Source organism: Monodelphis domestica, chromosome 3 (genome assembly GCF_027887165.1).
Source record: "Monodelphis domestica isolate mMonDom1 chromosome 3, mMonDom1.pri, whole genome shotgun sequence".
Taxonomy (NCBI): Eukaryota; Metazoa; Chordata; class Mammalia; order Didelphimorphia; family Didelphidae; genus Monodelphis; species Monodelphis domestica.
Window position 1 is genome coordinate 33,474,387 of NC_077229.1, and position 12,636 is coordinate 33,487,022.

At 44.2% G+C, this 12,636-nt stretch overlaps 1 protein-coding gene across 1 annotated transcript in view; it reads left to right on the forward strand.

Moving 5' to 3' along the window:
- Nucleotides 1–12,636, forward strand: part of VSIG10 (V-set and immunoglobulin domain containing 10) — a 38,605-nt gene that overhangs the window by 18,170 nt on the left and 7,799 nt on the right. Inside the window, 7 exon segments of the mRNA XM_056821662.1 lie at nucleotides 3,683–3,988; nucleotides 6,083–6,346; nucleotides 7,650–7,665; nucleotides 8,587–8,594; nucleotides 8,919–9,188; nucleotides 9,668–9,778; nucleotides 11,304–11,319. Coding sequence (XP_056677640.1) covers nucleotides 3,683–3,988; nucleotides 6,083–6,346; nucleotides 7,650–7,665; nucleotides 8,587–8,594; nucleotides 8,919–9,188; nucleotides 9,668–9,778; nucleotides 11,304–11,319 — 991 coding nt within the window.

A 12,636-nucleotide genomic window follows, 5' to 3' on the forward strand; every position in this document is an offset into this window, starting at 1 on the left:
CTGTGTATATTGGTGGGAGAGCACAATCTAGGCATAAGTGTGGACTGTATATTTTGATAATTCCTGCTTTTGCCTTTTGCTGAATAAATTTTGGGCTAATTTTGAGGGTAGCTAGATGGTACAGTGGATAGAGCAGGAAGCTTAGAATTAGAAGACTCATTCTCATGAGTTCAACTCTGGTCTCAGATATTTATTAGCAGTGTGACCCTGGGCAAGTCACTTAGTTTCCTCATCTGTAAAATGAGCTGGAGAAAGAAATGGCAAACTAGCTGTGTGACCCTAGACAAGTCACTTCACCTTGTTCTCTTTGGTTTCCTCATCTGTAAAGTGAGCTGAAGAAGGAAATGGCCAACCTCTCCAGTATCTCTGCCAAGAAAATCCCAAATGAGATCACAAAAAGTTGGATGTGATTAAATAGCAATAAGAAATTTTAATGTTTTGAACTTCCTACTTAGTAAATGTGTCATGTTTATAGTATACAATGTCATAAATAATTTATTTGTTTAAATGGTAAGCATATGGCTGGAGGTTTTAGGAGTGGTAAATGTAAAGAATGTGTCTCCCCTTTCCCTGAGGTTACCTCTAAGACCCTGAGAGTGAGTTGTAATAGCATGGTGGCTTCCAAAGATCTCTGGGAAAACTCCCCAGAACTACCAGCATGAATGTACTTTGGGGGAAGTGAGACAGAGAATCAGGTGGCACATTGGGTGCCATATTGGATGACATAGCTATAGACTGGTCCTTGCCATGCCAAGATTATGCTATATCAAGTCTAGATAATAGCTAATGGGCCAGTTTGATTGCAATGTTAAAAGGGAATAATGTAAAATACAATTAGAATGGAAGGGTGGAGCTTGATTATAAAGGGTTTTAATGTGGGATTGTAGAGGCTGAATTTTGTCCTAGAGGTAATAGGGAGCCACTGAAAGTTCTTTAAAAATGTTTTATGTTTTTTAATTTCATTTTAGCCTGTGTATTTTGTGTTTTGACATATTTACAAGAAGTTCACAAAAGAACCTGTTTTGTCCCTAATTTCAATATTTTATTCTGAGACATATTCAAATTGGAATCTCACTGAAAGTTCTGAGAGGAAGAGGGTAGTGAGGATATCCTAAGGCTCCTGTGTTAGGAAGATAATTTTGTTAGAAGATGGAGTGGAAAGATTTATGGCAAGAGGTTTAGAGTGATACAAAGATGAATGAGGCAGGGTCCCTGAGTTTAAGGAGCTTACAGACTAGCAGTAGACTTAAGCTTGCACCTAAATGGCTCCAGCCATAATAACATTTATGTTGAATGGTCTGGCAATTTAAAGCAGGAAATTCTACCTCTAACTGGGAGGAGAAGAGGAAGAGAGAAGAAGAAGAGGAAGAAGAAGAAGAAGAAGAAGAAGAAGGAGAAGGAGAAGAAGAAGAAGAAGAAGGAGAAGGAGAAGAAGAAGAAGAAGAAGAAGAAGAAGAAGAAGAAGAAGGAGAAGGAGAAGGAGAAGGAGAAGGAGAAGGAGGAGAAGGAGGAGAAGGAGGAGAAGAAGGAGAAGAAGGAGAAGAAGAAGAAGAAGAAGAAGAAGGAGAGAAGGAGAAGAAGAAGAAGAAGAAGAAGAAGAAGAAGAAGAAGAAGAAGAAGAAGAAGAAGAAGAAGAAGAAGAAGAAGAAGAAGAGAAGAAGAAGAAGAAGAAGAAGAAGAAGAAGAAGAAGAAGAACTACATTTATCATCTCATTTTCAGCTGGGTCTAACTCTTCATGACCCCTTTTGGGGAGTTTCCTTGGTGAAGATACTAGTGTAGTTTACCATTTTCTCTCTGGCTCACTTTCTAGATAAGGAAATAAGATAAACAGGGTTAAGTGACTTGCCCAGGGTCATACATCAAGTAAGTGTCTAAGGTCAGGTTTGAAATCAGGAAGATGAGTCTTCTGACTCCAGGTCCTATGCTCTATCCATTGTACCACCTAAGTGCCCCAACTGCTATTAGAGTCTCATTGTACAGATGGGAAAACTGAGACCCAGAGACTTGAAGTGACCTTGCTCAAAATCTGAAAGATTGTTGGCATATCATAAGGCCATAGATGTAGAGTGGGAAGGGATCTCAAGACCATCTAGCCCAGTGGGTCAAACTGAAGTAGAAATGGATCCCTGAGGATGAAGGTTGATTTAGAAAACCACAAATTAACTGTATTATGTTGTATTGTATTTTATTTATTCTGTTAAAAATTCCCAATTATAGAGGGAAGCTGGTAGCTCAGTGGATTGAGAACCAGGTCTAGAGACAGGAGGTCCTTGGTTCAAATATGGCCTCAGCCACTTCCTAGCTGTGTGACCCTGGGCAAGTCACTGACCCCCATTGCCTAGCCCTTACCACTCTTCTGCTTGGAGCCAATACACAGTATTGACTCCAAGATGGAAGGTAAGGGTTTAAAAAAAAATTTTTCCCAATTATATTTTAATCTGGTTTTGGAGTTTTGCTGGCCAGAAGTTTGATGCTTCTGATATAATCCACTTCCCTTATTTTATTTAATTTATTTTCTTTCTTTTTAAAAATACTTTCCTTATTTTTAAAAGGAGTTTAAGTTCTTCAGGAATAAATTCTTGAAAGCAGAGACATTCTTTATTTTCTGTTTATATTCCAGTGCTTCAACCAGTGCTATTAAACACATAAGTGCTTGATGCATACTTTCCCATTCATTCTAGGACGTTCTTACTCTCTTTTTATTCAAAGATATTTGATTTTATATAATTTTTCCTTATTTTATCCAATAACAAATTTACACGTAAGTTTCCCATGGTTACATGATTCATGTTGTCTCCCTCTACTCTTCCTCTCACTCCTGGAGTTGACAAGCAATTCCACTGGGTTATACGTGTTTATTCAAAGATATTTCTTTTCCCAATTATGTGTATATAGAACAATAACATCTATTGTTCTCTTATGCTTTTGTTATTGTTCAGTCCAGTCTGACTCTTCATGACCCCATTTGGAGTTTTGTTGGCAGAGATACTGGAGTGGTCTGCATTTCTTTCTCCAGCTCATTTTACAGATGAAGAAACTGAGGCCAACAAGATTAAGTGACTTGTCCAGGGCACAAGCTAATAAGTGTTTGAGGCAAATTTGAACTAAGGAAGATGAGTCTTCCTGATACCAGGCCCAGTGCTCTAAAAAACACCTTTCTGGAAACTCAGTTTCCTCATCTGTCAAGTGAGAGAATTCCATCTTATGATCTCTGAGTTTGTTCCTTCCAGCTCTAAATCTATGGTCTTCTCCAATATGAAGCCATTAAGTAGAAATTGATTTATCCAAGTTAAAACAAAGGTATTGTTTTAATTTTTTCTTCATTTCTTCATAATCTATTTCTTCATTTCTTCCCCAAGCCCTACCCAATCTGGAGTCCTTGGTTCAACTGTCTGGAACCACTAGAGGAGAAGGATGCTTATCCAAGTCTTGAGGGGCCCAGAAACGGCTACCTTTGCCCGTAATGACTCCCCTGTAGCTTCTAAATGATTAGAGAAATTTGTACTATTAGACATTCATTGCTTTGGAGTACAATATACCTTTAAAGGATTTGAGATTATGCCATATGGGGAGCACTTTATATTTACTTCTTGCTACCCCTATTGACTGTTCTATTATCAGATTTACAAGAAGCCAACTTTTAAATGTTTTTTTTCTCCCTCTTTGTCACTTTCATTTCAGGTGACCCCAACCAGATCAATGTCAACATCTCCCCAACGGGAATCCACCCAAATGGCTCCCTCTTTGTGGTCCGGGGCTCCCAGGTGACCTTCAACTGCAGCAGCAGCTCCCACCCTCCACATACGGTGGAATGGTTCTTCCAGCCCCCCGGGGCCAGCAACGAGTCCTTTGGACCCAACAATGAGACTGTCAGCTATTTTGTGCTCCACAATATATCGCCCACATATCAGGGGAATTATACGTGTGTGGCCAAGAATATGCTCAGCAAAAGGGTTCACAGAGTAACCTCTGAGATCCTGGTGTATTGTACGTAAGAAGCCTTTCCTCCTGCCTGTTGCTGGGACCACAAGCTTGTCCATCCATCCCCTAGCGACCTCCATGCCCTTGTATTTTTATGCCCCCAGACAGTCTCCAGGGGCTTAGACATTTATTTATTCATAGGATCACAGCTTGAGTCCTGGGGAATCTTAGGGACCACTGAGTCCATCTCCCTTCATTTATCCATGGAGAATCTTAGGGACCACATTGTCCATCTGCTTTAATTTAACAATGGGGAATCTTTGGGGCCCTTGAGTCCATCTCCCTTAATTTACAGATAAAGAAACTGAGGCAAACAGGGCAAAATGACTTGTCCAGGGTCACACAGCTAGTAAGAGTCCAAGGTAGGATCTCTCAGACTCTATCCATTACACCATCTTGTCATTCATTGCTTTCCTTAAAAAAAAAATATATATATATATATATGTAATATATATATATATTGTCTTTTGTTTTCACCCCAACATTCTTCCTTAATCTCTCTTTCCTAACAAAGAATAACATTTAAGCAAAGCTAACACATGCATTCCGGCAGGTAATAGCCCATTCAACACCCAAGGTCCTCCACCCCTCTACTGAGAGGAGAGAAGTGGTTCATTTTACTACTTCTCCAGGATGGAGATTCTTTATTCCACTTTATCTGAGTTTTACAGATCTTTTATCATTTATATTATTGGCATTGTATAATATTATTCTCCTTTTCCTGCTTTCTTCCTTCTTCATTTAAATCTTCTCTCCTGCTTTCTTCCTTCTTCATTTAAATCTTCTCACAGTTCTCTGAATTCTCATATTGCTATGTCTCACGGTATAATACTATATTTCACTATATAGCCATCAGGACTCAGGATCCTTCTCTTAGAAGGGACCTCCCTCTCTCCTCTCTCCCCATCTTCCCTGGCACCCACCCTGAACTCCAGCACAACAGGTAGAAACCTGTAATGTCAAACTCAAATAGAAAGGGACATAGAAAACCAGAAACTAGCATAATATTTTGATTTGTTTTGTTAAACATTTCTCAATTATATATTAATCTGGTTGAGCCATTTTGCAGATATGTATGGCAGATTTAGGGTCAGGAAGACCCAAGTGCAAATTTCACCTCTGCCATCTGTTATCTATTGGGCAGTCACTTAATCTACCTGGGCCTTGGCTTCTTTGTCTATAACATGAGGAGGTGGGTCTCTGAGGTCCCTTCTAATTCAAGATCTCAAAGCGTGAGTCCCAATCAATGCTTATTTCCCTTATGGATACTCACTAAGTGCCATGAATTTAACTTCTCAGTGCCAGACAGCAATTTGCAAAACAGTTGACATAACTGCTTCTGGGATAAGAATTTCCTCATTGGGCATCCCTCACACCAGTGAAACGCTAGGGCCAGACCAAACAGAATTTAAAGTGTACAAATATTGGTTGGCATCTCCTAGGCATACATTAATTGTGCGGGACTAAAACATGGGACTATAATAAATGTCACGGGGAGACAGATCTTGGATGAAAAATTTGTATTTACAATCCACAGAAAGGAAAATCTGCATATGTAAAGGGAAACATTGACCCTTTTAAAGAAACTGATACTTGTCCTTTAGTTGAAAGAGAGAGGAAAGTTTTGTGATAAATGGAAAAAATATCACTTGCCAACTTGCAGAGCTAACTAGGGCAGGGTGATCTGGGCATTTGCCCAGGGTGCTAAATTTTGAGGGTGCTGAAAGTAGCTCCAGACTTTTTGCAGCATGGGAATAACAGAAATGAGCATGTTACAAGAATAATGATTTAAAATAGAAAACAATGTTTAAAAAACTCTTCTCTGATCCCACCCTGATCTATCTGCTCCTACCTGAGCATATATTTTCAAGTCATTCTCCCTAGGCATAAAAATCTACCCTTAGTTACATTTCTGCCCATTCCCTTTATTTAGAAGAGAAAATGGAATTTTTTTGGAGGGGGGGGGTGTTGCCAGACATTTTAGTTGCATCAAGAGACTGCTTCCTGGGGTTCACCTTTTTTTTCTGTCTCAGATATATCATGTTAAGAGATGAACTGGCGCCCAAAGGAATGAGCTAGACATGTCCTTGTGTCTCGCAGATCCTCCTCAGTCAGCCCTACAGTGCCGGGCAGAGACGGCTCCTGGGGGGTTCATGCTACAACTCATCTGCCAGTGGTCTGGAGGATATCCAGATCCCGTCTTCCTGTGGACAGAAGAGCCCGGGGGCTTGATCTTGGGCAATTCAAGCCTGGGTGTGGAGAAACTCAATCAGTCCCAGTTGTCTGATGGCCAGAAGTTCAAGTGTGTTGGAAATCATATCGTGGAGCCAGGGATGATGGGAGCCAGCTGCACGGTCCAGATAAGTGAGTCTCCCATGGAAGAGGGATTGCCATTCCTTCATAGGATGTCTAGGAAATAAGGAGTATTTGGGGGCTTCCCTCTCATCCCCCTTTCTTTCAGTCTTTCTCCCTTCTTTCCTTCTCTATGAACTTTGGGCTTGGAATCAAGAAGGTCTGAGTGGGGGATAGCTAGGTGGCTCAGCGGATTGAGAGCCAGATGTAGAGATCAGATGTCCTGGGTTCAAATCTGACCTCAGATACTTCCTAGTGACCCTGGGCAAGTCACTGAATCCCCATCGTCTAACCCTTATTGCTCTTGGAATCAATAAGACAGAAAGTAAGGATTTTTAAAAGTTTATAAAAACCTCACACTGCATAATCATAATGACCAAGCCTGTGTCCCACAAGACAGAAGAAAAGCCACTTTGTTCCCTTTTTTGCAAAGGAGAGGAAATATGATTTCAGACTTGGTTGATGTCTCAATTCGTTTTACTGTTCTTCTGCCATGGAACCAACACACAGCATTAAATAGGGATTAAAAAAAAGGTCTGAGTTCAAATATGGCTTCAGACACTTACCATGTAATGTTGGGCAAATCATCTCATTCTGTTGGCCTCCATTTCCTCATCCATCAGATGAAGTGGAGAAAGAAATGGCAAACCACTTTGGTATCTCTGCCAAGAAAACCCCCAACAAAATCATGAAGAGTCATATACTTACTAGCTGTGTGACCCCGGGGCAAATCATTTATCCCTGCTTGCCTCAGTTTCCTCATCTGTCAAATGAACAGGAGAAGGAAATGGCAGAGTAGCTGTGTAACCCTGGGGCAAGTCACTTAACCTTCTTTGCCTCAGTTTCCTCATCTGTCAAATGAACAGGAGAAGGAAATGGCAGAGTAGCTGTGTGACCCTGGGGCAAGTCACTTAACTTTGTTTGCCTCAGTTTCCTCATCTGTCAAATGAGCAGAAGAAGGAAATGGCAAAGTAGCTGTGTGACCCTGGACAAGTCACTTCATCCTGTTTGCCTCAGTTTCCTCATCTGTCAAATGAACTGGAGAAGGAAATGGCAGAGTAGCTGTGTGACCCTGGGGCAAGTCACTTAACTTTGTTTGCCTCAGTTTCCTCATCTGTCAAATGAACTGGAGAAGGAAATGGCAAAGTAGCTGTGTGACCCTGGACAAGTCACTTCATCCTGTTTGCCTCAGTTTCCTCATCTGTCAAATGAACTGGAGAAGGAAATGGCAAACTACTCTGGTATCTTTACCAAGAAAACCCTAGATGGAGTCAAGTCAAAAATGACTGCAATGACTGAACAATAATAGGGTTAGAAGGGCCCCAAGCAGTGTGGTGGCCATGTAAGTAGAGAGAAGGGGAAGGATTGCAAGCAATGTTTGCAAAACAGAACCAGTAAGGCTCGACAACTAAATAGCCTAAGGAGAGAAAAGAGCCAAATAATCATGAGTTTGAGATTATGAATCTGCTGACTGGATGGATTCTGGCGCCCTCGATAAATGAGGGAAATTTGGAAGACGGGGTTGGTGTAGGGTGAAAAGATGATGAGTTCTTAAGTCTGAAATGCAGCTGGGACATTGGGATGGGTGGTCCAGCAGGCAGCTGGTGATCTCAGGAGAGAAGTTGAGGTTGGAAGTGTAGATATGGGAGTCTTCTGCAAAAAGGGTAACAATTAAGCCCATGGGTGAGAACGAGAGCACCCAGGAAGAGAGGGGAGAATGAGAAGAGGAGCTAGCCTGAAGGCCTTTGCTGTTGTTCAGTTGTGTCAGACTCTTCATGATCCTGTAGACCATAGCTCTCCATGAAGTTTTCTTGGCAAAGTCACTGGAGTGGTTTTCCATTTCCTTCTCCAGTTCATTTGACAGATGAGGAAACTGAGGCAAACAAGGTACAGTGACTTGCCCAAGGTCACACAGCTGGTTTGCCACTGCCTTCTCCAGTTTGTTTGACAGATGAGGAAACTGAGGCAAACAGGGGGCAGTGGCTTGCCCAGGGTCAAATAGCTAGGAAGTATCTGAAGTCAAATTTGAACCCAGGACCATCTCTCTCCAAGCCTGGCTCTCTGTCCCCTGAACCCAACCCATGCTTGAGAAATGACCATCCAGACCCTGCTTAAAGACCCCCAAAGAGGGGGGACCCACTCCCTCCCCAGGCACCTCCTACCACTTTGGGACAGCTCTCAGTGTCTGAAGGTTCTTTCTGAAACTGGGTCTGGATTGGCCTCTTGAAAACTATCCGGATTAGAAGTCAGAGTAGGGAGCGTGTTCTTCCATGAGCAGTTTAGGGATCATCCGCCATTGGCTCCCCAAACTTTGGGGAAGCACTTCCTGGTGGCTTTGGAGTCAGAATCCGCATTCAGATCTCCGCTCTCGGCCGTTCACCCGACCTCTCTCTGTAAAGCTGATGGGGTTGGTCCACTTGGCCTCTCTGGACCCAGTTGGCTGTGCGCTCCTGGGAAGAAGAGGCCTTTCCAGGCTTTCCCCCGGAATCTCGGGGAAGGTGGCCCAGGCTGGGGGTATGAGCATCTGTCTCTCTCTTCCTCTCCCTTCCCGGGACCACCAGCTGGTCCCATGCTTCATTCAGAGCCATGAAGACCTGCTTCTTGGGAGGCAACGTGACTCTCAGCTGCGAGGTGTCTGGAGCCAACCCCCCGGCCAAGATCTCCTGGCTTCGGAACCTCACCCAGCCCGGGGAGGAGATCCTGCCCAGCTCCCGGTACCTGATTACCCACGAGGGTCCAGTGTCCACCCTCACCATCCTCAACTGCTCCCAGGGGGTGGACGAAGGCTACTATGTCTGCAGGGCAGAGAACTTGGTGCGCACCAGGGAGCTGGACATCTGGCTCACTGTGAAAAGTGAGTTTGGAGGGGGGCAGCGGGGGGCAGGGGGGATGGTCCTGGGTTCAAATCTGACCTCAGATGTGGCCTTGCTCTGTGATCCTCAGCATGTCACTTCGTCCAATTGCCTGGCCCTTACTGCCCCTCCTTCTTAGAACTGACACAGTACTGATTATAAGACAGAAGGTAAAGGTTTAAAAAAATGAACGAGGTATATAAAGTCTTAGGGGGATGGTAGAACTCTTCAGCCACTGCATGAGCCAGAATTTATATAAAGCCACTCAAATCTTATCTCCTTTGCTCCTCCTACCAGATATCTACTGTCATGACTCCCATTTTATAGATGGGAAAACTAAGGTTAAGTGACTTGTCCAGGACGGTGCAGCTTGTAAACGTCCAAGGCAGGTTTCAAACTCACAACCAGGTTCTTGACTCCACATCCAACACCTGCACTCCCTAAGAACCTACTTGTTTTTTGGGTTGCCTTTTCTATGCAGAACCTTTGAACATTGGGGGCATCGTGGGAGCACTCGTGATCTTGCTTCTGTTGGTCATGGGGATAATCTCAGGGTCTGTGTTGTACTACAGTCCAAACATCTGCCTGAAAGGTAAGAGCTACTTTGGCATCCTTCAGGGTATCACCGAAGAGAGCCAGGAGAAGGAATTCCCTTTCTCCTTCCCAGCCTAAATCCTGCCTTAACAGGCACTGATTCTGCCCAACCTCCACATTGCTCCCGCTTTCCATATGGGCTCTCGTGTCTAGAGGGTGGTTATACATTTTTCCATGTGTGTTCTTATGAAAATGTCCTGTGAAGAACTTGTTTGACCTCTAATAATGAATGAATACTAATCAATTTCTCTCTCCTCCCTCCCTCCCCTCTTTCTCCTCTCCTCTCTCCCTCTCTCCCTCCCTCTCTCTCTTCTCTCTCTCCCTCTCACTCTTTCACTCTCTCTCTTCCTCTCTCCTTCTCTTCCCCCTCTCCCTCCCTCTCTTGCTCCCTCTCCTTCTGTCTCTCTGTATCTCCCTACCCCTCTCTCTCCCTCTTTCTCCTCTCCTCTTCCCTCTCCCTCTGTCCTTTCCTTCCTCTCTCTCTCCCTTTCCCTTCTCTCTCTTTCCTATTTCCCCCACTCTTTCTCTCTCCCTCTCTTTCTCCCTCTCTCCTTCTGTTTCTGCCACTCCCTTTCTCTCTCCCTCCCTCTCTTTCTCTCTTCCTCTCTTTCTCTCTCTCCCTCTCACTCTTTCACACTCTCTTCCTCTCTCCTCTTCCCCCTCTCCCTCCCTCTCTTCCTCCCTCTCCTTCTGTCTCTCTGTCTCTCCCTCCCCCTCTCTCCCTCTTTCTCCTTCTCTCCTCTTCCCCCCTCTCCCTATCCCTTTCCCTTCTCTCTCACTCTCCTGTTTCCACCACTCTTTCTCTCTCCCTCCCTCTCTTTCTCTCCCTCTCACTCTTTCACACTCTCTCCCTCTTTCCTTCTCCCTCTCTGTTCCTTCCTTCCTCTCCCTCTCCCTTTCCCTTCTCTCTCTCTCCTTCTGTTTCCACCACTCTCTCTCTCCCTTCCTTTCTCCCTCTCTCCTTCTGTTTCCACCTCTCTCTCTCCCCCTCCCTCCCCCCCTTCTCATTCTTTCACACCCTCCTTCTCCCTCTCTTTCCCTTCCTTCCTCCCTCTCCCTTTTCCTTCTCTCTCTCCCTCCTTCTGCTTCTACCACTCTCTCTCCCTTCCTTTCTCCCTCTCTCCTTCTGTTTCCACCACACACACACACATACTCTCTCTCTCCCTCTCCCTCTCTCTTTCTCTGTCTCTCTCTCTGTCTCTCTCTGTCTCTCTCTCTCTCATTCTTTCACATGCTCTCTCCCTCTCTCCTCCCTCTCTGTCCCTTCCTTCTTCTCTCTCTCCCTTTCCCTTCTCTCTCTCTCCTTCTGTTTCTACCACTCTCTCTCTCCCTTTCCTTTCTCCTTCTCTCTCCATACCACTCTCTTTCTCTCTCCCTCCCTTCCTCTCTTTCTCTCTTCCTCTCTCCTTCTTTTCCCCCTTCTCCCTCCCTCCCTCCCTCTCTTTTTCTCCCTCTCTCCTTCTCTTCCCCTCCACCTCTCTCTCTCCCTCCCTCCCTCCACCCCACCCCTTCTCTCCCTACAGTAGGAAACACCCTCAGGTAAGTGTTTGTTGGCCCAGATCAGGAGTGCCTCTTCCCCCACCAGCCCTTTCCCAGTGCCCTCGCCCTTTGGCCTTAGTTGATAATCATGCTTCCTCCCTCTTGAATTGACCTTAGCTTATTTTCTAGCTATTGCACATGTCCTTCTCTGGTGTGTGTGTTGTGTCTCCCTAGGATAGAAGCTTCTCGCCTTTTACCTTTTTGCCCTCAGGATCAAGCTCACTGCCTTGCTCACTGAACATGATTTTGTAAACCCCCTTCCCTTCTGTGTAGGATTGATTCTAAGACGGAAGAGGCAACTGGGGGTAAGTGACTTGCCTACAATCACATAGCTAGGAATTATCTGAGGTCAAATTTGAACCCAGGTCCTCTTGCCTCCAGGCCTGGCACTCTATCCTCTGTGCTACCTAGCTGCCCCTATCATATGTGATGGCTAGAGGTCTCTAGTTGAACTGGGGCCGACCAAAAGGCCATGCCCACCAACTTGGGCTGAGCAGCTCCCTTCAGTGCTCTTTGTCATCTTTGACTTAGACGGAGTCCCAGGCAGGTCCTGGGGAGATTGGTTTTAGCAAGTGCCTCAATTTAGGCAGGAAATCTGTCCCTGAAAAGGTGCATGAAACTGAGTGGTCGCCAAATGGATCAGCAGGAATGAATCCCCTTCTTGTAAGGCAGAGGGGATGGGCTAATAGCAATCTAGGTTGTTGGAGGCGGAGAAGGAGAATAAAGTGAAACAGTGGTTGATTTTTACTTGGCTTAATAGCCACCTAATTTTTAAAATCTCTCTCTATGTTTTATTTTTCTCAATGACTTGTAATAATCCATTTTAACCCTCTTAAATTTTTTTTTGTTCTGAATTCTCTCCCTACTTCCATCCTTTCCCCTTCCCCAGACTGTAAGCTAAGAAGGAGAAAGAAGGGAGGGAGAGAGAGATTGATTAGTATTCTTAGTATTTACTGTCATTCATTATTGGAGGTCAAACAAGTTCTTCACAGGACATTTTTATAAATCACATGAAACAGATTTCCGTATTGCTCACATTGTGGAAAAAAATCTTCTTTATCTTGTTCTCGTCTGTTTTTTAAAAAACTGGAATTGTGTATCTTGTGTTTGCTTAAAGCAAGGTACACAAATATTCATTTGATGCCATATGCATATGCAGTGCACCCCAGAAAACCTCATCAGAACAGAAAATCTCTAGTTTTGCTTTGGTTTTAACCCTTCCCTTCCATCTTAGAATCAATACTGTGTATTGGTTCCAAGGCAGAAGAGCAGTCAAGGTTGGGCCATGGAGGTTCAGTGACTTTCCTAGGGTTACAT